Raw genomic sequence first — 24,212 nt, 5'->3', positions numbered from 1 at the left:
ATTCCTGGTCAGATTTTAATCGCTAGATATGTCGAGAGGTGCTGGGCTTGCATACTAGGTTCGAATACATTTTATGTATGTATATTTGTCCGTTTGAAGATTGACTGCAGACGAGTCAAATGACAACTAAAAAAATTTTTTTTCGCAGAATGTTTGAATATTTGTGTTGCAAACCGTACATTGGAGTAAAAGGGTATTTAGATAAAGGAATACAGACGATGTCACAATACGGTTGTTTTTTTTTACTACCACCGAGCAACCATTCTCCATCCACTAAGCGCGAGGGTACTGACCGGTGGCCAGCACGGGGCAGGTGTTGCCGGCGAGCATGAAGTCGGCGAGCGGGGCGCAGCGCGCCGACATCTTGGCGCACAGCAACAGCGCGTCGCGCGCCGCCGCGCCCGCGCCGCCCTCGCGGTGCACCGACGACAGCAGCAGCCGCACTATTATGAACCTGCACACACAATCATTATTTTATTTATATTTTCGATTGAGTGTTTTATTCGTCTCGGCAGTCCGTTCCACTCCCGATAGGGTACCAGACTCATTTTTGTTTTTAACTAGTATCAAATATTTACATAATATAAATTATAACACAGAAGGAATTATTAAAATCCGGTAAAAAATCAACAAGTTACAAGTCTTTGAATTTTGGCAGAAGGGGTAATTAACAAGAAACAGAAAAGAGACGAAATACCCACATGTGACGTCATCGGCAATTACGACGCGTGCGAAAAAAAGAGATGAAGCGATATCCCCACATCGCGCCCACTTCTGCACATTACAATATTTTAAATATCAATTACTCGCTCATTTTTTAACCAATTTTTACGCAGTTTTCGCAGGAGTGCTTCATTTTCGTATTATTAACCATTACATATAGAATAATGTACAAATTCAAGCATAGGCCGGTCCCCTATTGACAACATTTAATTTTTTCAACATACTCAAATGTTTATATTTTATGAAACTAGATCTAAAATTATGAGACCCATATTTTTTCTTTTATTAAAATTCAGATATTTTCATTCATGATTTTCACTTTGAATTTTGTTTTATTCTAAAACGATGTAAGCACCAAATGACGTGACATATAAGGTTCAAGACGTAATGACCTTTGCTTTGCAGCAAAAAAGAAGTGAAGTGACAGTTTTTTTGTTTCTCTCTCTCTCTCTTTAAAAGTGACAGCTGTGACGGACCTACATTTGACATTGACAAATAACGGTGTCTTAGTTTTTTTAAATACAAAGTAAGGTGGACCAAGGAACAACTTCATTCAACTGTATGTGTGACCTCATCAAGCATTTTTCGGTTTTTAATGTTTACCTTTGAAATTAAGTATTAAAAAAATATTAAAAATACATAATCGAACTCAGAGTAGAAAAAATAAGAAACTATTTTTATTTTAGGCACGTTTACATTTTAAAATGTTGTCAATTGTACTGTCGCCGGATGATTTTTTTTTTATTTTAACAACTGAACGAATTTAGATAATATTTGGCACTCGAGTCGCATCGCCATTTTTCAATACAAATTTAATTCCACAATTCCACTCGTCGAAATTTCCTCTCCTAATCCTATACAAGAAACGTTCATAGTTCATAAGTAATGCGACACGCAAACGCGTGCTACTGACACGCAACGTGTTAACCGATACGCGCGTTCATCCGTAACCGGTTAACAGTATCCGATTACTTGAGGAAGGCATACGGCCGATTACAAAACTATCCCGATCTTAATCTTCAATCCGATATAGAAAATTAACGAGTCAAGATACGTCATTTGTAAGCTTTTTTTATTATAGGGGCAAAAGAGCATATGGTTCATCTGTTGAAGTTTTTGACGTAATTTTTTTTATATATTTGCGTTATCAACAATTGTCACATTGAAATATCTACAAAAAACAAAAAGGTTATACATATATAAATCAAGCTAAATGCCATACTGAAGTAATCACAGCATGTAATAGGCCATATAATTGCAGTATGTTTTAGTTAATACCAATTAATTTAAGGAAAGAAATGTCAAGAACCTTTTGCGAAATTTAGCTCCCACTGTTTATTTTCCTATGTTAATTCAAGACATTGACTATCTGTGTGCTAAATTTCATCCAAATCCATTCAGCGATATCTAACAAACAAACATCTTCACATAATTTCTCATTTATTTTATTAGGTTTTATTTATTGCTTTGAATGACGAGACGAGCTTGCCGTTCGCCTGATGGTAAGCGATACGACCGCCCATAAACAGTAGAAACACCATCCAACACCTTGAATTACAAAGTATTGTTTGGTATTCGACTGCGCTCACCATCCTGAGACATGAGATTTTAAGTCTTATTATGTCCAGTAGTTATTATGTTCAGTGGTTGTATTTATTTAACACTCACTCAGCTTGTGATCCGTTCTGCGTATGCGTCGTAAGGAAGAACAGATCTATGAACCTCGTGTTCTGCATCAGAGCCACGCATATTTGATTCAGCACTTTAACTAGTTGACCTGGAAACGAAACTACCATTAATATATTGAAACAAGCCGTCAGTATCACTCATTGTAACAATATAATCTCTGTAGTCTAATCGAAAAATGATGACACAATTTGGATTTAATTGTCCACTAAACTAACACTGTATACAAGGTGCTGCAATATTGACATGATATCTAAACTATATACAGGGGGATTCATTTTTAATTTCCAAATGTAGACTTGTCTGAATAAATTAAACTTGACTCACTTTCCAAGTTGGGCGGTGGTAGTTCATTTCTAAAACTGCTGAGCAATTTCAACAGCGGCCTGAGGAACGGCTCCGCTGCGATCACCTGCAATATTTAAAAAAAAAATTACACCTACGTTAGAGAACAATTCTTTAGCGGAAATATTTCCTAAATGTAAACAAATGACACTCAGTGGCATAGATGTGACCAACGGAAGATCAGCGCTGGGTTCACTGTCAGCATATTGCTGAGTTGGTGCCTTTTTTATGACAAACGTAGTTTTAATGTGTTTTTTGTATGTTTCGTTTGTTTGTCTGTTATGTTTATGTAACTTGTGTTTGTTGCAAAATAAATTTCTTTTCTTTCTTTCTTTCTTTCAGATGTTATGCGTGCTCGCTCGCCCGCTCTGATGTTTCCGATGCAAATCCCGGGTCGGGAAGTGATATTGATAGTGATATTAGATTACTCTTACCTGTGTACTGTAATGGCTGACGAGAATTCCGAATAGCTTGAGCTGTTCCAATCGGACAGCATTTTCATATCTGTAACAAAAAATCAACAATATTATAACCAATAATAAGATTAAACTATATTATTTAAAATGAATTTTCATTAACTATTTGAATGACTAATATCATGTGCATGTTGCGTAGAAAAACAGCGTTAAAAGAACTGTAAGTCGACATTTTGGATTCAACATTTTTTTTACCCATTTATCAATAAGTAATACTTTTTATAAATCCATAACTTGTTCAATTAATCAAATTATTGTTCGCTTAAAATATTTATTGAGGTCCTACAGTCCTTAAAAGTTATCTTTTTTTTTTTTCATTTTTAGGGTATTATATACACTCTACATCACATAGTTGCGACAAATCATCAGTATTGCAACTTGCATACATAACACTGGAAGTAGGTAACTCAATATCCAGCCATACGCCACCACTCGTATCGAATTTTGATCGTTCAGCCTTGCCAATATATTTAACGTTTCACGCTCTATTAGTAGAGTCATGTGATCTCGTAAATTTCGGGAGGCCGTTGGACATTTTAAAAATAATAAGTCGATGAACTGACGAAAATATTGACTTATTCTTATAAAATTTCTGGCGAAAATACGATTTGTTACTTCAACGTACTCCGAAAAGGGGTAAGCATGAAATTTATTTTGAATGATTAAATCTAAAATTGTCATATTCTTTGGTGTTCAGACAAGCCTGTATCATGAAGACCCAAATATAATCATACCCTAATTGCCTACTAAAGGGCATGTTATACTTAAAATGAACCGTGTAGCAGTGGCGAAGCGTCCATACAAGCCGATTCCCACCGGCTTCCCTTTTAGGTTTTCGGTGATACTAAACAATATATTTAATAGGCAAATATAAATTTACAACATATCAGACAATGGACAATAATTATAATAGCTTAACTTATTAATTATAATTGATAATGACATCTATCGGCCATTAGCCCGTTGTTTGTTAATTTAATCGATATCAATTACTTATTTTAATTAACGTTAGATGGCGCACCTTGTATTTAGTTCCCCAAAAATTCCGTTACCTAAGTGAAATTGTGACGCCACAGGCAAAGGTAACCCGCTGTCAAGCGGCTTAATGTCGTAGTATGTTTTTTAATATAGATGGCAGCACTTTCTATGACTTTCTATGCCAGTGTTTGTCGAAATCGCGCGGAAGATATGGGCAAAGGTAACCCGAGCTAGTTCGGCTTCACGTTAACCGACTTTGTATAGTTGTCGCTTTTACGTCCTTAAAACGTCATAATTTATTATGCTACCAAGTTGCGGTGTTTTGTAAATTGTCATCTGTGATATTTAGTTACCAGCGCTTTGTTTATTTAGAAACTACAAATAAAAGTGTATTATGATGGAATTAACTACCTGTGATCAGTATAATGTCTACCTTTACGTAAGTATATTATTAGTCGGTGATTTCACATATTAGTATTTAGATGGTAAAATATTTGAAGAAGATCTGAAAGTTTTCGATTTTAGACACAAAATGTTTGTTAGAAGAAAATTAATATGATATTTTACTGAATTTAAAGTAGCACCACGATACAATCAAAAGTTAACGAATAACCTTTCTTGATTATAATTTAAATTGATAATTATATGATAAACTATCATGTAGGTAGACTTAAACTGTTGGTCTGTTTGGCGATCGTGATACCTATTTCTATTACATTTTTAGTTTTATTTTGAAAATAAACAGATACTTATAGGTAGGTAGTATGGTTATAATTTTAATACTTACTTTTGTTGCTGTTATAACAAATTAATAGGTAAGTACTTATATTTTGATAAATGGATCGAGAATTATCTTCGTTTATTGTTCGATTTTATGAATGTTTCAATTATTTACGCATAATAGGTAATTTAGTATGTATGTCAACGTTTGTTGATTTCGAATCAAGACTAATCCGTTGTCTTAGTTTTTGTTTTCCGATAAATTGCCTCCGATATCTTAACTGACGCCAATTTTTTTTTACACCGGGTTACCTTTTGAAAAATTTCACCCTTCGCCACTGCCGTGTAGAGCAGCATTTCCCAAACCGAGTCGAAAAGCTGGGTCGCAGCGCGCTGGAGGGTCACGAGAATGTTTGGGCTTTAACAAACCTTATTCTCTATGACAGTGTAAACTCAATTGCTTTAGATTATTAATTAATTTATTAGAAATTGCCGTAGATTGGTACGCTTTATGGCAATACCTATTTTCCTAAACACGACGCGGTGCGTTACGTACCTCTTCCGGTCTATCAAAATAAGTTGTAGCATCTATACTATTATATAAAGCTGAAGAGTTTGTTTGTTTGTTTGTTTGTTTGTTTGAACGCGCTAATCTCAGGAACTACCGGTCCAAACTGAAAAATTCTTTTTGCGTTGGATAGCCCTTTGTTCGTGGAGTGCTATAGGCTATATATCATCACGCTATACCCAATAGGAGCAGAGCAGTAATGGCTGATCTCAGGAACTACCGGTCCAAACTGAAAAATTCTTCTGGCGTTGGATAGCCCTTTGTTCGTGGAGTACTATAGGCTATATATCATCACGCTATACCTAATAGGAGCGGAGCAGTAATGGCTAATCTCAGGAACTACCGGTCCAAACTGAAAAATTCTTTTTGCGTTGGATAGCCCTTTGTTCGTGGAGTGCTATAGGCTATATATCATCACGCTATACCTAATAGGAGCGGAGCAGTAATGGCTTATCTCAGGAACTACCGGTCCAAACTGAAAATTTTTTTTTGCGTTGGATAGCCCTTTGTTCGTGGAGTGCTATAGGCTATATATCATCACGCTATACCCAATAGGAGCGGAGCAGTAATGGCTAATCTCAGGAACTACCGATTCGAACTGAAAAATTCTTTTTGTGTTGAATAGCCCTTTGTTTGTGGAGTGCTCTTAGTTATATATCATCACGCTATGAACAATAGGAGCGGAGCAGTAATGAAACATGTTGCAAAAACGGGGACAATTTATTAGTTTTGAGAGCTTCCGTTGCGTGCGCTGCGTAAACGGTTAAAGTTATGCAACAATGATGTATGACGGGATTGTTCCTCTTAAAAAGTTCTAAAAAATATAAAACAAAGTCCCCCGCTGCATCTGTCCGCCTGAACGTGTTGAACTCAAAAACTACCCAACGTATTAAGATGAAATTTGGTATGGGGACAGTTTGGAACCCCGGGAAGAACATAGGGTCCCGGGAAACGACTACTTTCATAACGAAAAACTTTAGCCTGAAAAACTTTATAACGCGGGCGGAGCCGCGGGAAAAGCTAGTATAGAATAAGGTTCAAAGTCGATACGTCGACCGACCGAGCCAATCGCTGGACGGCCATGTCGAACGTTCAAAGTGATCAAAAGTCAATTTAATGCTGAATCTATAAATATAGGAGACAAATACATCAGTCTCATTGCAACAACACTAATTTCATTCAATAGTAATTAATGAAATTTGCTCATTTTATGGAAACAAATAGTTGAGCTGATTTGGAAATTAGGTGGGACGCTGTATAATCAACTTTGGGAACCACTAGAGTAATTCTCTAAGAGCTAGCTGGTCTAATGATAGAGTATTTATGAGCATTAAATCAGCTGGCATGTCATAATATAACCTATTATTCCTATTGGATAAAAACCCCGAAATAAATACAGTCGAATCCGTTTATAATGACATCGAAAGGAATTGACAAACACGTCATAATAAGCGGACGTCATACAAAGCGTTTTGTGAAAAAAAAACATTTTTTTGTAAATGGTATGCATGTATTTAAGTACTTTAATAGAGAAACATAGTAACTTATAAAATGTATGTATGTATGTATGTACATAAAAGTTGTATTTTTTTAATATAAGTAATCTGTAATTTTTGTCTGCTTTTGTTTTTTTTATTTTATTGTAAAAACAGTCTCTAATACTATTGTGTATAGAAGACATCGCTATGGTCAAATTATCGTTTTCAATATTGCTATGAACAAATCAGGATAATAATTGTGCAGCTTTTAATGCCTCTTCTGCGGTAGGTAATGGTTCTTCCTCGACTTCTTCTTCCCCATCACTGAGATTCAAAATAAAAACGAACCACGTGCCGAACGTCGTCGGGCATCAACGAACATTACCGAAGGCGTAAAGAATCATGTCGGTCATTATAATCGGACATAATTTATTAAAAGGGGTCACAATAAGCGACATGTCACTGTAAGGGAAGTCATTATATCCGACTTTTTTATAAAGAATCTTATATGAAAACCAAACTTCGTAGTGTAATTACGTCATAATAAGAGGTTGGTCAATATAGGCAGAGTCATAATAAACGGATTATACTGTAGTTATTAAAATATCCTTATGCATAGATTTGCACAAAAGTGGGTTTAGCCCTTAATGCAGAAAAAACTAAAATTCTTACAAATGGTATTAGAAACACTGTAACCGTAAAGGGCGAAAGCATAGAATATGTTGACGAATACGTGTACCTCGGACAAGTAGTCTCATTTAAGAACTATACCAACAATGAAATACAAAGGAGAATAGCTACGGCATGGAAGAAATATTGGAGCATGAGAGAGATAATGAAAAACAAACAAATAAATATATGTACAAAGAAAAAGCTATATGAGATATCAATACTGCCATGCTTGACATATGGTTGCCAAACCTGGTCATTAAAGAAAGAACATGAAAATAGACTAGCTATCTGCCAAAGAAAAATGGAAAGAAGTATGTTGGGAATAAAACAAAAAGAAAAAATCAACAATACAACGATACGAGAAAAAACCAAACTAATTAGTGTGATAAAAGTGATACGATCTTTAAAGTGGAAATGGGCAGGACATATTTGTAGGATGGCAAATAATAGATGGGCAAAAATTATAACGGAATGGATACCACGAAATAATACGAGAGGTAAGGGTCGCCCAATAAGGAGATGGAAAGATATTTTCTTGAAGTTAGCAGGACCAGACTGGATGACGAAAGCAAGAGATAGGAAGCTGTGGAAGTCGATGGGGGAGGCCTACGCCGAGGGGGCGACTACTACGTGAAGGTGTAACAATAATGTAAAGTATATTAAGTCCTATGAAATGTATTTAAGTAGTAGAAATAAAGGCTTATTTATTTATTTATTTATGCATAGATTTGTATTTCATTACAGGAAACATATGCGTGAGTTGTCGGTTATAAAAGCATAGTAATCGTTTGTATAAGAAAGGTATATTCATTACGTATATTTATTACATCACGCAAACTAAAATAAACTTTATTACTCACGTGCTATCGATAAATGATTCGTTGAATCTTTGACGCACTATTACAAGGCCAGATGTCCTGTTTTAATTGTTTTATTAATGTTGACAAAATGTCATTAAATATAAATGTTGGTAAAAATTAGAAAAATCAATAATACAGAATCTTCTCTTTATTTATGTATTATTTATCGGGATTATTTTTTTTTTTTACTGACAACGCTGAAACGGCCCCGAGAGAGAGTACGCTCCGTGACCACGAAGGTGGCAGTCTTCGAAACATCGGGAGAAGATTATAATATAAAAAACCGCGATAAAATCCGCAAAATAGTTTTATTTCAATAGTTATTACTATGCATAAAGCCATTTGGGAGCTAAGAATCACCGGTTCACATCTCACACCATGCAACAACTCGACACAATACTTCGATGGTCATTAGCAGACGATTCCGTGAAATATATGAATGACTAATACAAATTTACGTAAAACGTGTGACTAAGTACATGTACAAGACAATTAATGATACGTGATGACATATGTGTCAATCAAGCAAGTTATCAGTCGACATTAGCAAGTTTGTAGCCGAATAATTATATTAAAACTAGGGACCAAATAATTCTTGTTGATAGCAACATTTGATAGTATTGGGCGATTACGACCTAAATATCAGTGTCGTCGTCCATTTAATCCGATTCTTACCGGCTTCCCCTTCGTAATTTATGTAAAATCGAATTATCATTAAAACTACTTGCAGACCGCATTTATGTACATTAGTACCTTGTCAATTCTCTTTATTTTAAAGGTTTTTCTCCTTTTTTTAGTACCGTTATTACTATGTTGTGTCGGGTTCCCTTTCAAGAAATTGTACCCTTGACCACTGCTAAATATACAAGAAGGTATGTTTGAATCCTGCACGTAGAAATGTATTTTATTATAATAGGCTATATTATGATCGTGTGCAAAATAATGACTAATTAATTGTCATTCGCATAGATTATGGACTATAAAATCAATTAACAATAACATTTAAAAGAAATTATGGAATATTTTTATGAATAAATGTAAACTCAATTAATTTATTTTTACCTGGAACCACGTGATCGTAAATGGTTTCGACTGGCGAAATTTGCGATGACGTCACATTTGTAAACATCTACTGTCATCGCTACTAATATGGTTAGTGTTTACAGACGTATGACGTCACATCGTGGAATCGACACCGTATTACCGGAGCATGCGATTATTTCTGGGGACATAGAAACCACTAAATAGTGTGACATGGTTTCCAGAAACTAGCTAAATAGACTAATCAACATTATACTTGCAATGCATGCACCAAAACCCATAAAATCTTACGACCTTTTCAGTCTAAACTGTACTACTATAAATAGCACATACTACGCACTACTCGTAACGTCGACCTTGTGTATCCTTACTAGGGACATACGTAATTCACAGCCGGTACTATGCACTGACCGTTATGAATGCGAATCATATACGACGTCGAATAAATTATTAAAGCAATTATGTGGTCGCAATTACAAGACTAATCCCTTGACAATAATTATTTCGTGAAAAATCAATCGTTAATCAACAGCGTGAAGTCACTGTTGTGTTCCGGTTTGAAAGACATGGTAGCCAGTGTAACTACTGGACATAAACAGACTTAATATCTCATGTCTTAGGTTAGCGAGAGCAGTGGAATACCAAACAATACTTTATAATTCAAGGTGTTGGATGGTGTTTCTACTGTTTATCGGCGGTCGTATCGCTTACCATCAGGCGAACGGCAAACTCGTCTCATCATTCAAAATAATAAAAAAGAAATCAAATTATTACTTAGCATCATATTATCACTAACCCATCTAATTAAGCCTAAATAGAGTCACATTACCCAATAATACTCCAATAAAAAATATTAAATTAACAATCATACGCGATTCGCCATTATTAATACCGTTATCGAGTCCTTTGTTGATTGACTTATTGGGCGAAGCGATAATCACAATGTGTTCATTATGAATACGATAGCACTGTATCGGTTCGCTTATCAACGTTACGGTTTTTATTATTATTCTGATTTCTTTTGTTTGGGGTGTTGTGATAATTTGACCTGATTCCTACCTAACCGAATTTCGGCCACGGCGGCTAATCACAACGGAGGTCAGCCAAGTACGCAGGAGATATTACAGTGTGCAAGTGGATGCATACACTGGTGCACTTCTGTTCCTTCACTCTTATAGTCCGGTGAGATGGCCAGAGAGATCAGGCGCAAGACCAACGGCTTTACATGCTTTCCGAGGCACGGGGGTATCCTACCGCTTACTTCCTGAGTCCGAACTGCGACTGAGTAATTTTTTAAGATGGATAAACCCAGTCATAATTATTTTAGCCCGACCCGGGATTCGAACCCGTACTAGTACGCCAATTAAAATTCCGCCGAAGATATAAATTTAACCTAAAGCCCACTCCACATTCTTGCCATAACTACACGAGAACAGACAAATACGAAAGTATAGAAATCATATTTATTAAGTCTCGTCTATGTTCGTGTGATCTCCACGTGTCGATATTTCGGACTCGAATCAAAGGGCTGTCGTGTTTTGTTTTATTTTTCTTGAATTATCAAACAATTGTAATATACTGTAGCACATAATGATATAGCAACAGATGTTTCTAACACATCTATCTTGCATAAATACTGAACGAACAACTGCGAGAGCAAGAATTTGGAGAGTCACTTTCTCGTCCTGTCTCGGCGGGACCCAAAATTGAGATGTTCCGACCAGTGTGTAGAGTGCACTTAACACGTAGTCTATCCGTGTGACAAATTCCATTAAAATATAATCAGCGGTTACTGAGTTTACCTCTATCAAACATCAAACGTACGAACGAAACGTCGGGAGAAAATTATATAAAACACCGCGTAACAATCCATAAAATAATTTTATTTCTTTATAAAACATCTTTAAAATCTACTTAAGTGGAACAATAGTTCCCTTATATTATGTTAAAATTCAGTAGAACATGCATAAAATAATGTTTCCACCTACGCATAATTTTAATATTATGTATTATGGTCCGAAAATAAAGCCTAAAATAAGAGTAGCCACCTTAGGTATTTCGGTATCAATTTATTTAATTGGACATTTATTTCGCAATCTTTATTTTTACGTCCATGCCGGTCCTATTTCCAGTAAATATAAAAAGTAGGTAATTAAGTCTATTAATTACCTACTCTTTATTCATGAGTTTTCTGGCATATTCATAACCTTCACAGTGGAATTATTCTTTGCTTATTATCTATAATCTAAATTATATCCGATATAATATTGAATGTTACAGCCAACCTCAACAGGTAGGCTGTAACTGGGTGGTATGATTTTAGATATTGTTTTTTGTTTAGTTCTTTTACTGGCGAACACGAATAAAAAAAGGTCGCATCGATATCCGTAAAAAATTGCATTGATATCCGTAAAAGTCTAAATCGACATCCGTAAAAGTCTACATCAGACATACGTAAAAGTTTTCATCGATATCCGTAGTCACGATAATCAATTAACTTTACTAACAGACTGTACTTTTCAATGTACAGCCACTTATTAAACTGTACTTATACACCAACATATACTTTAAACGCAATGAATTACAACTATACACATCACTTAATCTTGACAATGCACTGAATGTCCGCGAACGATTAAGGCGCTCTTGGACAATAAAAAGTGGAAGTAATCAATTCATTTGAATGGAATAGAAGGAAGACGATGCTCTACTAGTATTATTACAATAGGCTAGTAAATAGAATAGTAAGCAACTTTATTTAGGACCTGTTTCACAACTTGTAATTAATTGCTACTCGTCTCATACGTAAATGTATAAACCGACCAAATAAAAAAGCCACACTCGAATCTATGCTCCCAAACAAATGCTATTAAAACGAGTAATATGTAGTCAGTAATAGCTAATTAATACGATAACTGTCAAATAAATTTTACGTGAAACTTGCGAAAGTGGCCCTTAGCGTAGTAAATTATAACTGCACACGCAATATGGCCTTCTTTCCTTTTTCATTTAGATAGTAGTTTATTATATACGCGCGACGAACGATACGAAAAATACGTTTCAGCGAAAACAGTACTAACATTCGTTGTAAAATGTGACACCAATTATTATAGATCTTGCTATCTCTCTCGCGCACAAACGTCCGAATGAAAGTGACGTCATTGATATTATTTTGTTATTTATAAGTGCATCTCAATGCAAATTCATGTTTTTTTTTAATTCTAAATAGTCGACAAAGCCAAAATCATTGCAAATTTCTATTTGAGTATTGCACAAGGCAATAGTGACAGAAATTTGAAAATTCAGCGGACCCCATATGATAAGCAGCGAGTTAGATAAATAAAAAAATAACTACATTATCCTTATTTAGGTTTTACTACAGATGATTATTTTTGTTTATTATGAAACACAGATTTATGATGCGAATAAGGAAAAGTTTACCACTTTGTACCTAACTTAGAAATCATGAATGATTAACGGGTTAGGTCAAAATAGCCTAATGTTCATATCGTACGCACACGCGGTGCCATATTTTGACTACGATTTTAGGTCAATTCTAAACTGATTGTAAAATCTGTTTTAATAATCCTCTGTGTCACGAAAGTCAACTCATTATAATGACACTGCGAAGATTTTAGGATGCTTGTTAGAAACGCTGCATGGAATTGAGTGGAATTCGGCACATAGCAGTAGCGAAAGGTGATATTTTTCGAAATTGACCCCGACACAACATAAAGGTACTAATATGCATTAATGCGATCTGCAAATCATTCTAATGATGATTATGATTCTACATAAAAGGAAGCCGGTAGAAATCGGGTTATATAGACACCACTAGCATACAGACCAAGTTATAGATTAACATAAAATCAGACTACTTTTTTTCTAGGGTCAGTGTACAGTGGGAGATTTATTCTTAGAACGATTTTTTAGCTGCAAGCAATATTTAGTAATACTAATTCCGTGATAATTAGGGCATTAGATGATTAGCATTTAAGACCATTGTTTCGTCACGTGGTATTAATAACTTGCGATATCTTATAATTTATTACTCAAACATATTCATTACCTATTTTATAGTTCCTCAATTAGTTGAGTTTTATTTGGAAGTAATTTTTTCGTACAATATTGATAAATAACTCAAACATATTCATTACCTATTTTATAGTTTCTCAGTAAGTTGAATTTTATTTGGAACCCATTTTTTCTTACAATATTCATAAATAAAATTTACAGGAAAAATGTCCTCTATTATTAGACTGATTTGTTATTTCAAGTTTAAATCTGCAAGAGGGAATGACGTCACAACACGTCCAAGCTCATCGGCTTCAGTTATGTTGCTATATTTAGTTATTTACCTATACTTGAATACTTGTTAGTAGTGCCATATATAACCTACTTAAAAAAGAGGTTCTGTAGTCAACCCATACGTATATCTCTGTCTGTATTTTTTTCGTGTTCTTAAATTGTTTACCATGATATTCGTTTAGATTATCTTGGTCGCCTTCTTCAAATTATTTCCGTTTATTTATCTGACTGAAATTCTTTGACTTAGAAACAAATAGTAAAATTATTACAACACTGATTTACAATGTTAATTGATAGTTTTTTATTATAAATAACGCATTGTTTACAAGTGGCAACTGAATCATGCAGGAAGCTCGCGATACTGTCTTCCGCGCCGCGAGATGTTACAATCAAATAGGAAGTTGATAGGTTCTATACAATGTTTTGTATACTTTTATGTTTGCACGCACGTAACGACTTTATTATTAAAGGGGTAAGCAGAAAAGCAACCAGAATAACCATATTGAGCTGTATAAGTTTCGTCTCATGATGTGACAGGGAGCGAGCCTATCGGACAGAAATTGCAGAATCTCTGCAACGCGAAAAAAGATTAGGTTTTCCAATTTGAATTTACAAATTACTCGGTTACTTTTTCCTTATAGCGACTGAATGATAAAATATTTCAAATACTATATTATAGACGCTTCTCAAGGATATTTGTAATTTAGGTAGATTTATTTTTTACACATACACGGCTAAGTGACCACACTGCACCTGATGGTAAGTGGATTGGTGTCCAATAGAATGTCGACTAACGAGAGATGATTACCCCTCGCCAGTCGCCACAATTATGCCGGCCTGTTGGAACCGGATATACACAGTCTGATCGCAGAACGCGACACACTAACGTGAGGCACTATGGCGTGTTTTAACACTTTGTGAACGGTGTTAGCTATCCGAGCGGATATAAAATATATCCTAACACCAGCGAACTAAGAAAAGCAAGCAACTGATCAAACAACAGTAGAGTTTAGTCAGTTGATTTAACTAGGTGAGCACGAAGCATGCAATGATAATTTAATTTAGTTTATGTAGACCGCCTATGTAATTAAAGGGGCTCAGAAACAGCAACATATTTTTATCTCACTCAGATTTCATCCATACATACATACCTATGTGGGATTTTTTAAAAAATAAAACTTTACTTTTCAAGTTAATTTCATTTTCATATTTTTTCTGTCTGGCGTCTTTACTCTGTTGTTTCCAAAACTCGTCTCATTCACACTTCTCTCTTTTCATCTCGCTCACACACTTTACATTCCATTCCAAGCATCACACTAACGTTCCATTCCCACACATATGTACACTAAAAACTTTAAAAAATATTTAACATTACGTATATACTGGTTACCAAGTTTTAGTGGTTTTTGAAGGCGGTATAAGTTTTTATTAAAAAGATTTTAGTTTTGCTCTTCTATGCTAGTAAATCAGCATACGTTGACAGCATCATTTTAAGAGATTTGTGATATATCTCCGAAGTCAAGGGTCCAACAACAAAGAATTTATATGGGACCACACACAAAGCACTAACATTCAAACAAAAAAATAATCATCAAAATCGGTTCAATCAGTCAAAATTTCTAAAGTAACAAACATAAAACAATACAAAGTCGCACCTCATCCTTTTTTTGAAGTCGGTTAAAAATAGAGAAATTAAGAAATATTCCTAGTTGGGTAATCTCGCAATGATATATTATAAACAGCATATCTAAATAACGTTACAAAACATGACACTCTCGTGAACTTTTAGATAAGAAGCGTAGAATTTTCTGATTAACCGCCTTTAGTAAAGTTATCACGCATTGTCTATATAATGGTCATAATACAATTGTTGCATCTGAAATAACAAATTAAAATAATATTATATTAGATATTTAGGAAAAATAAAAATATGAACTGCCAAATAATTTTGGATAAACTTTACCATAGATAGACCAAGTCCTGAATTAACAGAATTACGAGCTATTTTTTCCTAGAAAAATGTGCCTACAGCGGGTATTTTATTCCGGTCTAAGATTTCCAAGCAGGCGGAGCCTCGAACAAAGTTAGACAAGGAAATACTTAAGAAAGTCACTCCGTAACTCCCAAATATGTAACGCATAGTAAACACTGATATCAATAAACAATTCCAATCTCTCCTTTCCATCCATCACGAAAATGGATCAACAAAGCTTTTTTGACATACCTACTTATAAATGACCTGTTGTTAATCAGTTCATTCTAGAAATGTTCATTTTTAAAAAGAATCTCAAGTTGGCATTTGACGTAATGATTTATTTAAAAATCAAAGCTTAAGTTATTATTTAAGAGCTTGCTCTCAGCTGAATCGGCATTATTTAGTGAAGAGCACTTAACTGTCAGAATGCGACAAGGTGTGACTTAAGATATCGTTTGAGATGATGTTCAGATCTGTTTATTAAATAGCGACGATCTTACGACGCCATTTAACTGGATCCAACAGGCCGGCAAAATTGTGTCGACTGCCGAAGGGTAATCATCTCTGGTCAGTCGACGTTCTATTGCACCCCACTCCACTTACCATCAGGTGCAGTGGGGTCACACCCGTGCACGTATAAAGACACTTTAAATTAACAGCGTCTCAGCTAATATCGCACTTCAGAGCGAAACTGAGATGCACATAATATACAGCCTTAAGATTGCGATCGGAAAACACAAAATCCTTTGCCCGCGCACTCAAGATTCAGACCGATCCTCTAAAACTACACACAGCTGTTCAGATCCGTACAGTTTTTATCACTGTAATATTATCGAAACTTTGCACCTAGACGATATTTCGCACCGTCCTTGAAGACGGAATGCGATGATGTCAAAATGAATCATCGCTTTCCAAACTATTAGTTTATCAATGGACAATAAAATCTATTCGACAGTGAGACACAATCACGTGTTTATGTTGATGGGTTTGATTTTGTTTTCGAAAACAAACAATTGTCACTGTAAGTGTTGGACAGTAGGTCTAATTTTGCTTGCCTAATTGTGTACAATTATCATTAAATTACAGTTGAGTCTACTGTTAGTACTATGAAGTCAGCAGTGATATTCATAGTATCAGCCCGGGGTTCTGGAATTTGTTATCGATATAGCAATGGGCTACCGATAATACACGGCGGAAAGTGGCAGAACCAGTTTGCGCCTCTGCCACCTTCTTCTCCCTTCAGGAATAAAAAGCGGGAATATGTGTGTGTAGATTAATTCCCACAGATTTTTCCATATTTGACAGCCGCTTTATCATCAAACGCGATATTGTAAGAGTGCCACAAGATTATCAATCAAAACTGTTGCGTAGCCGAACGGAGAGACAAGTGAAACGATTGCTTGCTAATGACAAACTGGTTTATTGGCCATGACATTGAGTGGGGCGCAGCCACATAGCTACACAGGTGTAGGTGCATACACCTTAAAACCATATTATAAAAAAAATGACGAAACAAGAACCTCTTTTTAAGTCGGTTCCAAAGATACTATTTATTTTCATAAAACACTTACTTGCCAGTACATATCGCCCACTCGTACAACTTGTCGAGCAAGTTCTCCGTGAGCAAGTGTTCGAGACAGGCAGCCGGGCTTGTCGCTGTGTTGATCTCCCTAGCTCTTGCTTCCAGCACTAAGAGCGTGGCCAGCTGTTCCAGATGGTTGACCACACCTAGCACGTCGTCGTGCAGATGTTGTGGCTGAAAACACGATGAAATTTGAATTTGGAATTCCAGTAGCCAAAATGGCTGGAAATGCCGTGGCTATATTTAATACTTTTAGAGATGCTGAATATCGTCCTTCGTGCTGGCTTCTATTAAGCTTCTTGCAGCAATATATTGGGCAAGAACGCCCAGATTTATTCACAATAGCGGTAAGAATGTCAATTCTACACGCATGCAACATGCCGCAAGTGCTGCAGGCTTTGAAATTTGCAGAAGCCTATTGGTCATGATTGCTGACAGGGAATCACCCGCGGGACTCGACTTCTAAAAGTTTTCTAGCTGATCTAAACGAATCACACCAAACGAATTATTCTCGACTGGTTCCCAAATACCCCGCGGAATCTCCAAGGGCCAAATAATCTCCGCAGTTGCTGTTCCTAATTCATCCATAATTATTATTTAATTGCGGGTGAGTAGTGAAACCACAACCTGAAATGACACATGTGCATGATTGACGGTTTATGCAATAAACTCATCATGATTTTTTTTTATTAACGCGAATTTTAGACATAAAAAAAATCGTATTTTTTGTTTTTTTTTTTTGTATTTGATTCATAAGATCTTTCTGCGTAGATCGGACCATCATTAGCAATTAAAAAGAAAAATGTATAATTGCAAAATGTAGGTAGATCCTCAGTCCGCTCCGTGACCATGAAGGCTGCAAAATTTTGGAAACGTCGAGAGAAAATTAGAATACAAAAAACCTCGATAAAGTTCGTAAGCTATTTTTTTTTTATATACTTTCTATTAGCTATTGCCGTAAAATCAAACTAAGATTGATAGAACATCACGACCAATAGAAGACGGGCCTAAACCTTGAAAATATGCATCGTCATGTTTCAAACGAGTATATTATGATATATACAGTTCGTAAGGTTATTATAACGCTTCTCGTCATGGCGACCTCAGCGCGATCCTTGAGTTAGGTCGAGGAGGAAAGTACATCTCAGGTAATTACTGATAATGACACCGTTTATCTATTTTCCCGTGTGAAATTTTATAAAATCTTGTTCATAATACGTTTTATTTTAATAGAAGTCGTATTTAAGGAGGACTATCGAGCAATGGTTCCAGTTTAGTTGCACTCTTGAAGAAAGTCCAATGTTTATTGTGCTTTAGGTCACCCAAATAAATTATAAATAATAATCTTGAACACATGGTTATAAGAAGAGAAAACCAACATACAGACTCAATCGCATAACCGTTTGAATCGGCCGGTACACCTCTCTTAAGTGGACTGTCTATCTGCGACGATGATGAGTGACCAGCCATTGGTCCACACTCCCCTCCTGTAGGTGGACTGTTTATAAGCGACGATGATAAGCGACCTTTGGCGCACTCCCTTATTTACTCCCTCTTCTATAAAAAGGGTATTTCATAGACTAATCCGACCCAGGGCACTCTACGAAACACCTCACAGTACCCGAAGTGGGATCTGACAAGAGATTACTTCTCGCCAGTAAATACAATTATGGACTAATTTGAAACCGAGTATGCTTAATGCTTATGCATGCAGCTTGATCCCGTGACGCATAACACTTAGGTGGGCCATCGTGGCGTCTTTTACACCTTGAGTATGGTATGGTAGTGGCTATCCGGGCGGATACAAAAGACCTGATTAAATCTATTTCTACTGAGTATACCATCTACCTCTCCTCAGACTATCCTAATTCTATTGTCTATCATATTCACCTGTGATTTCACAATGATATCGTTCGCCTGCTGCCAATGCTTGCAGAACGAGTTGTAGCACGCGTGCGGCTCGTAGTCGTGGCGCGGGTCCAGCGAGCGGGACAGCTGCCGCGCCAGCGACAGCGACGTGCTGCGTAGCCAGCTCATCGTGTTGTCGGTGTCATCTGTAATTGTTTTGTGTCATTCGGGTTTGGGGCAGAGGCATGCTTCTAAGTTCGTATCATCTACAATTGTTAAGTGTCATTCGGATTCACGGGATGCGTATGCGCAGCTTGCACTCTACAACGTGAGGAATGGTAGGAAAGCTAGAGTATTATTGGTAGAAATGTCTAGTGAGTCAAAGTCAAATGTCTGGGCGATCTTCCAGCAATTGTTGAGTGTTATTTGGGATATGCGCATTATTGGTAAAAATATGTAACTTTACTTCGGTAAAGTTACATATTTTTACGAATACTATACACATTAATAAAAAGTAAGAAGGCGTTTGTTCACTTTTACATTTTCGTTTGCTACGAATAGTATGAATTTTGTTAGAACACTTTGTTGCGAAAAGAGATTGTATTATAGTTTAAAGTAATAAAAAAATATTCTCACATGTTAATGTAAAAATGGAGACATAAATATCACCACAAATAGCACATAAAATGTAGATCACTATTCCACTATGAATTTTTCATAACACTCAAAAATAACACTATTCTAAAGAAATCATCTTTATACATGAATTTATTACAAATCCCATCCAAAATTTAAAATAAACAAATTATTGTAAAATCCCTTTCACCAGATACAGAATGGTATAATCCGCACACAACATCACAATCAGATCAGCAGTGTGTGTGTGAAAATCCAAACAATATGTTAGTGAAACCTAATTAATGAATGTTGCGTACAATGCATTTTACAATATCATATTGTGTAGTTTCTGAATGAGCTTTGTGATAGTTTGAGAGCTGTGATGTAAATATTGACATGGGTTCTTATGTGTAATGAAAATTACACTCATTTTAGCTATATTCATTCTTATTGTTACTTGTTAGCTACTTAATTTTTAAAGGAAAACATCTTGTTAACTTGGTTTATCTTGCGTATTTTAAAACACAAGTAAATATATGTATTTTTTAAGAAAACCCTCTATTCTTTTGTCCCCAAAAGTAACATATATAGTAGTCTTAATGATGAATTGAAATATCACATCATTATGCAAAGCCTGTTACAATGTATGATTCAATGAAAGCCATTTTAACATTGTAGAATACCTAATACTTTGTTCGGTAAAACTTTTCACTAAATACATTATTAGTCACATATAACTGACTAGTTCAAATAAAAAAAGCGCTTAAGGAAAAAGCTTTGCAAACTTTAAACAAATTTTATCCTTGACTGTGTGTTGTAAGGATGTATGTAATGAACTGCAATTTTCAATATAAAACATAATCTAATCAGAATAATTACTTTGTTGTCTGTGATATGACTGAATGGGTATCAACAACCGAAATGTATATTTATTGTATACCACAACATTTGGCTCATGTCGATGCCAGCATGGGTTTATCGGGAATAGTTTAAAAAAAAAATAATAGCCTATGTCCTTTCCAGAGACTCAAACTACCTATTTTCATTGTAATACATTGGGTAGTTTTTGAGTTTATCGGATTCAGGCAGGCAGACAGATGTGGCGGGGGCCTTTGTTTTATAATAAATTTTTTTGAACCTTAAGGGAAGAACAATTCTGTCATATATGATTGGGGTCTTACTCTAACTGTTTACCCAATGCACACAACAAAAGCTGACCTATTTATCTGAACTAATTGTGTTCAAACAGACACAGACACGGCAGGGACCTTAGTTTTACAATATGTAAGAGTGTGTAATGTGCTACATGTCAAAATGTACATGATACTATAAACATGAAACAATGTTATATCCCCGCTTTTGGCTGTTGTGGTCTACAAGGGATTTGTGATACTGAGGGAGATTTAGATTGTTTTTGTATTACTTTGATCGAGACCAAGATTGAAGCTAAGCCTGTAGGATTATTATGATTGTTATTGAGATTCTGTTCAGTATTGGTTTGGAATGTGGAATATGTGTTTGATAGGACAATAAGTTCACTTATAACGGGACTGAATACGAATGACGCAAGTAGATATACTAGTCGTTGTCTGCCTACCCTTGGCAGATAAAAATTGTTTTTTGTGCATTTAGCAGATGTGAATTTAATGTTGTTTGATAAGGTCTTTGTTAACATTTTAGTATTCCTTTCATGGATATGGCTTAGAAGGAATCGTAGATTATAATAGACAAACACATTATGCCTACATCTTTTCTTTTGAAAAGACAGACATGCACTTTTGATGGCAAAATTTACTTTTAGCAATAAAATATATAAACTTTACCTTCTACCTTGAACCAATAGTTATAGAAATGGTAACATCTTATAAGTAATTTTATTGAAACTGGTTTTACAAGTATATTATTGAATGTGTTTTTCTTATATTCAAGGAATTATTACTTAGAAGGTGACATCAAAAAAAATGGAGTTATGCTACTGTTATTTTTAACTTTCCAACGATACAAGCTATATAAAGAAAAAAGTTAAAAATTATGACACTTCCAAGGATAAGGAAACGTGTTTTAAACACCATAATTATTAATTTTATCAAACTGCTTTGAAAAGTAAATATGCATAAGCAGTATATTTTCGTAAGACTATTTTGTAAATGTTACATATTGTTAAAACTGTATTATCGATCACGAAACGACACATAAAAGGCTTAAATCACTTACAGATGTTGTGAACCTTGACATTATCTTTCTACATACGGACCTAACACGAACCAATGTATAAAAAATTTACCGCGATAACAAAAAAATAAAGCGAAACTCATGAAATGTATATATGATTTATTTAAATACATACGTCCAGGAAACTTCTCGAGTCGAAAATAGACCCAGCAATCCGCAAAATAAACCACAACGGCTACATGATACGCAGTAGGGGCGACTAAATTATGTCACCCTGTACTTCAAGGTGGCTCTTTCACAACACTTTTCGAACACAAAATATCAAATTGTTACACTATTTTTATATTTTGGAGTATTGTTTAACACAAGAAACTATGTGCATTCATAAAAAACTGCGTTTTGCACAAAAAATATAACAAGCAGACGGAATAATCATGCATGAATGACAAATAGCGATGTGAAGAGAATGTTACTATCTAGTGTAGCGTTATGTGCTAAATCGATACATCGTTTAGTCGATTTTAAGTTTTTCTTATTTTACATTACGCTCTATCTTCTTCATTTTTTTTATTATGGCTGCAACCGTTTATTTATCGGTGATTTTGCGAATGTTGAGTAATAAAACAAAATTCAAAACAAAAAGAGACTAAAAATCAGATCGCCGTTTTCCCCGAATATATATTACTAATAATATAATTATATTATATGAATTCTCCTTAACCTTAACCTTTTTTCGCTTTGTTTTTTCGCCTCATGTGAAATGGTCGCAATTTTTATGGCTTCTGACAATCAATTCTTTGATGACAATTACTGTCTTTGATTACTGTATTATTTGCAATCAATATATAATTATAATTCTCTTTAATTTCCAAAATTATTGAAAATATATCAATTATCTACATACTTACTTATTAGGTATCTAACACCTTATCTTTGAAGTAAGTAATGCAAAATAAGAGTACAGCTTCTACGCGTGATTCTAAAAAAACGATTCAAATGGATGTCGTGGGAAGGAAATTATCGTCGGGGAAGCCAACCCCTTTAGATTTTGATGCTTTTATACCCTGGATTTGCTTGCAATGGCAAGTGCCTAAATTAGTTGAAGTTACGAAGATATTTCAAGGTTTGCTATTTTATTTTTGTAGGTGTTGGACTCAACTAGCAACTTATTTTTATTTTTTTATATTAAAAATATGAGTTATGTGTTACTTATTTTAACTCTTTGTTAAAAATAACGACCTTAATTCGATTTTTTTATTTTCTACTAAGTCAGATGAGTGAACGGCCCAAATGTAATTAATAGAGGATTTTGCTCGTGGACATCGCTATTCGCTAATGTAATATTTATAACATTTATTTTCACACTAGGTATATTTTGTACCTACATTAAAGGTACTAAATACACCATGGATCCACGATAATTAGGTACCTTCCTACTAAATGTACGGTCTTCAAAGACATAAGTAATTTGTTGATTTTCTTTGTATTTTTTTAATAGGTATGATTAGCGTAACCAATTTTATTTCATTTCAGAAAAGTATAAAAAGAACGATCGGAGATCAAGCTCAACTCGTACTAAATCTGCGAAAAGCATGAAGAATAAAAACGAAGAACTGGAATCTGATGCTACTAAAATATTAGATACCGATACGAGTACAACGGTGGCACCTGCTCCGAGCCTTCCCAATAGAATTTCCATTGAACAGCTAGCTCATAACCTTGATGCTGTTTCTCTGAACGCTATTTATGATGCCCGGGGCTATCTTGTAGAAGTAGCAATCATTAACTGTCCATTTATAATACATAGGAAAGTTATTCAAGCTATAAATCTTTGTGTACCATTCCACGCTTTCTTAACGAAGTTGGTGATTCGCGGACACGGTGCAACTTCCATCTTGCTTCATGAAATTGGTAAGCTTTTACCTCATTCCAACCTCACCCATGTGTGTCTCGATGACACTGGTGTCCCGGAAGGCAATTACTACGTGTTACTAGACCAAACATCTCAGTTAAAATGCTTGTCTTTAAATAGATGCAACATTGGTGATAAGGCTTGTAAGGAGTTAGCCGTTAGGATCGATTTTGATGGACCCGCGTATTCATCTCTTATGGTTTTAGAATTGTCGTCTAATTTTATAACAGATGTAGGTGCCGAAAGTTTG

The 24,212-nt window shown here is 35.2% G+C and overlaps 1 protein-coding gene across 2 annotated transcripts in view; it reads right to left on the bottom strand.

Annotated features, from left to right (window-relative positions):
- Nucleotides 1-22,510, bottom strand: part of LOC115448938 (UPF0518 protein GJ17503) — a 32,459-nt gene extending 9,949 nt beyond the window's left edge. For both annotated transcript variants that reach the window (XM_030176568.2, XM_030176569.2), the window contains exons 1-7: nt 22,226-22,510; nt 19,303-19,466; nt 17,402-17,586; nt 3,189-3,258; nt 2,737-2,821; nt 2,392-2,500; nt 294-454 (exon numbers count right to left, since the gene is read on the bottom strand). In XM_030176568.2, coding sequence (XP_030032428.1) covers nt 294-454; nt 2,392-2,500; nt 2,737-2,821; nt 3,189-3,258; nt 17,402-17,586; nt 19,303-19,449 — 757 coding nt within the window. In that variant the 5' untranslated portion in view covers nt 19,450-19,466; nt 22,226-22,510. The remainder of the gene's footprint in view (nt 1-293; nt 455-2,391; nt 2,501-2,736; nt 2,822-3,188; nt 3,259-17,401; nt 17,587-19,302; nt 19,467-22,225) is intronic.
- Nucleotides 22,511-24,212: the final 1,702 nt, after the last annotated feature.

This window comes from Manduca sexta, chromosome 6, assembly GCF_014839805.1.
Source record: "Manduca sexta isolate Smith_Timp_Sample1 chromosome 6, JHU_Msex_v1.0, whole genome shotgun sequence".
Lineage (NCBI taxonomy): Eukaryota > Metazoa > Arthropoda > Insecta > Lepidoptera > Sphingidae > Manduca > Manduca sexta.
This window is presented reverse-complemented; position numbering and strand designations above follow the sequence as displayed.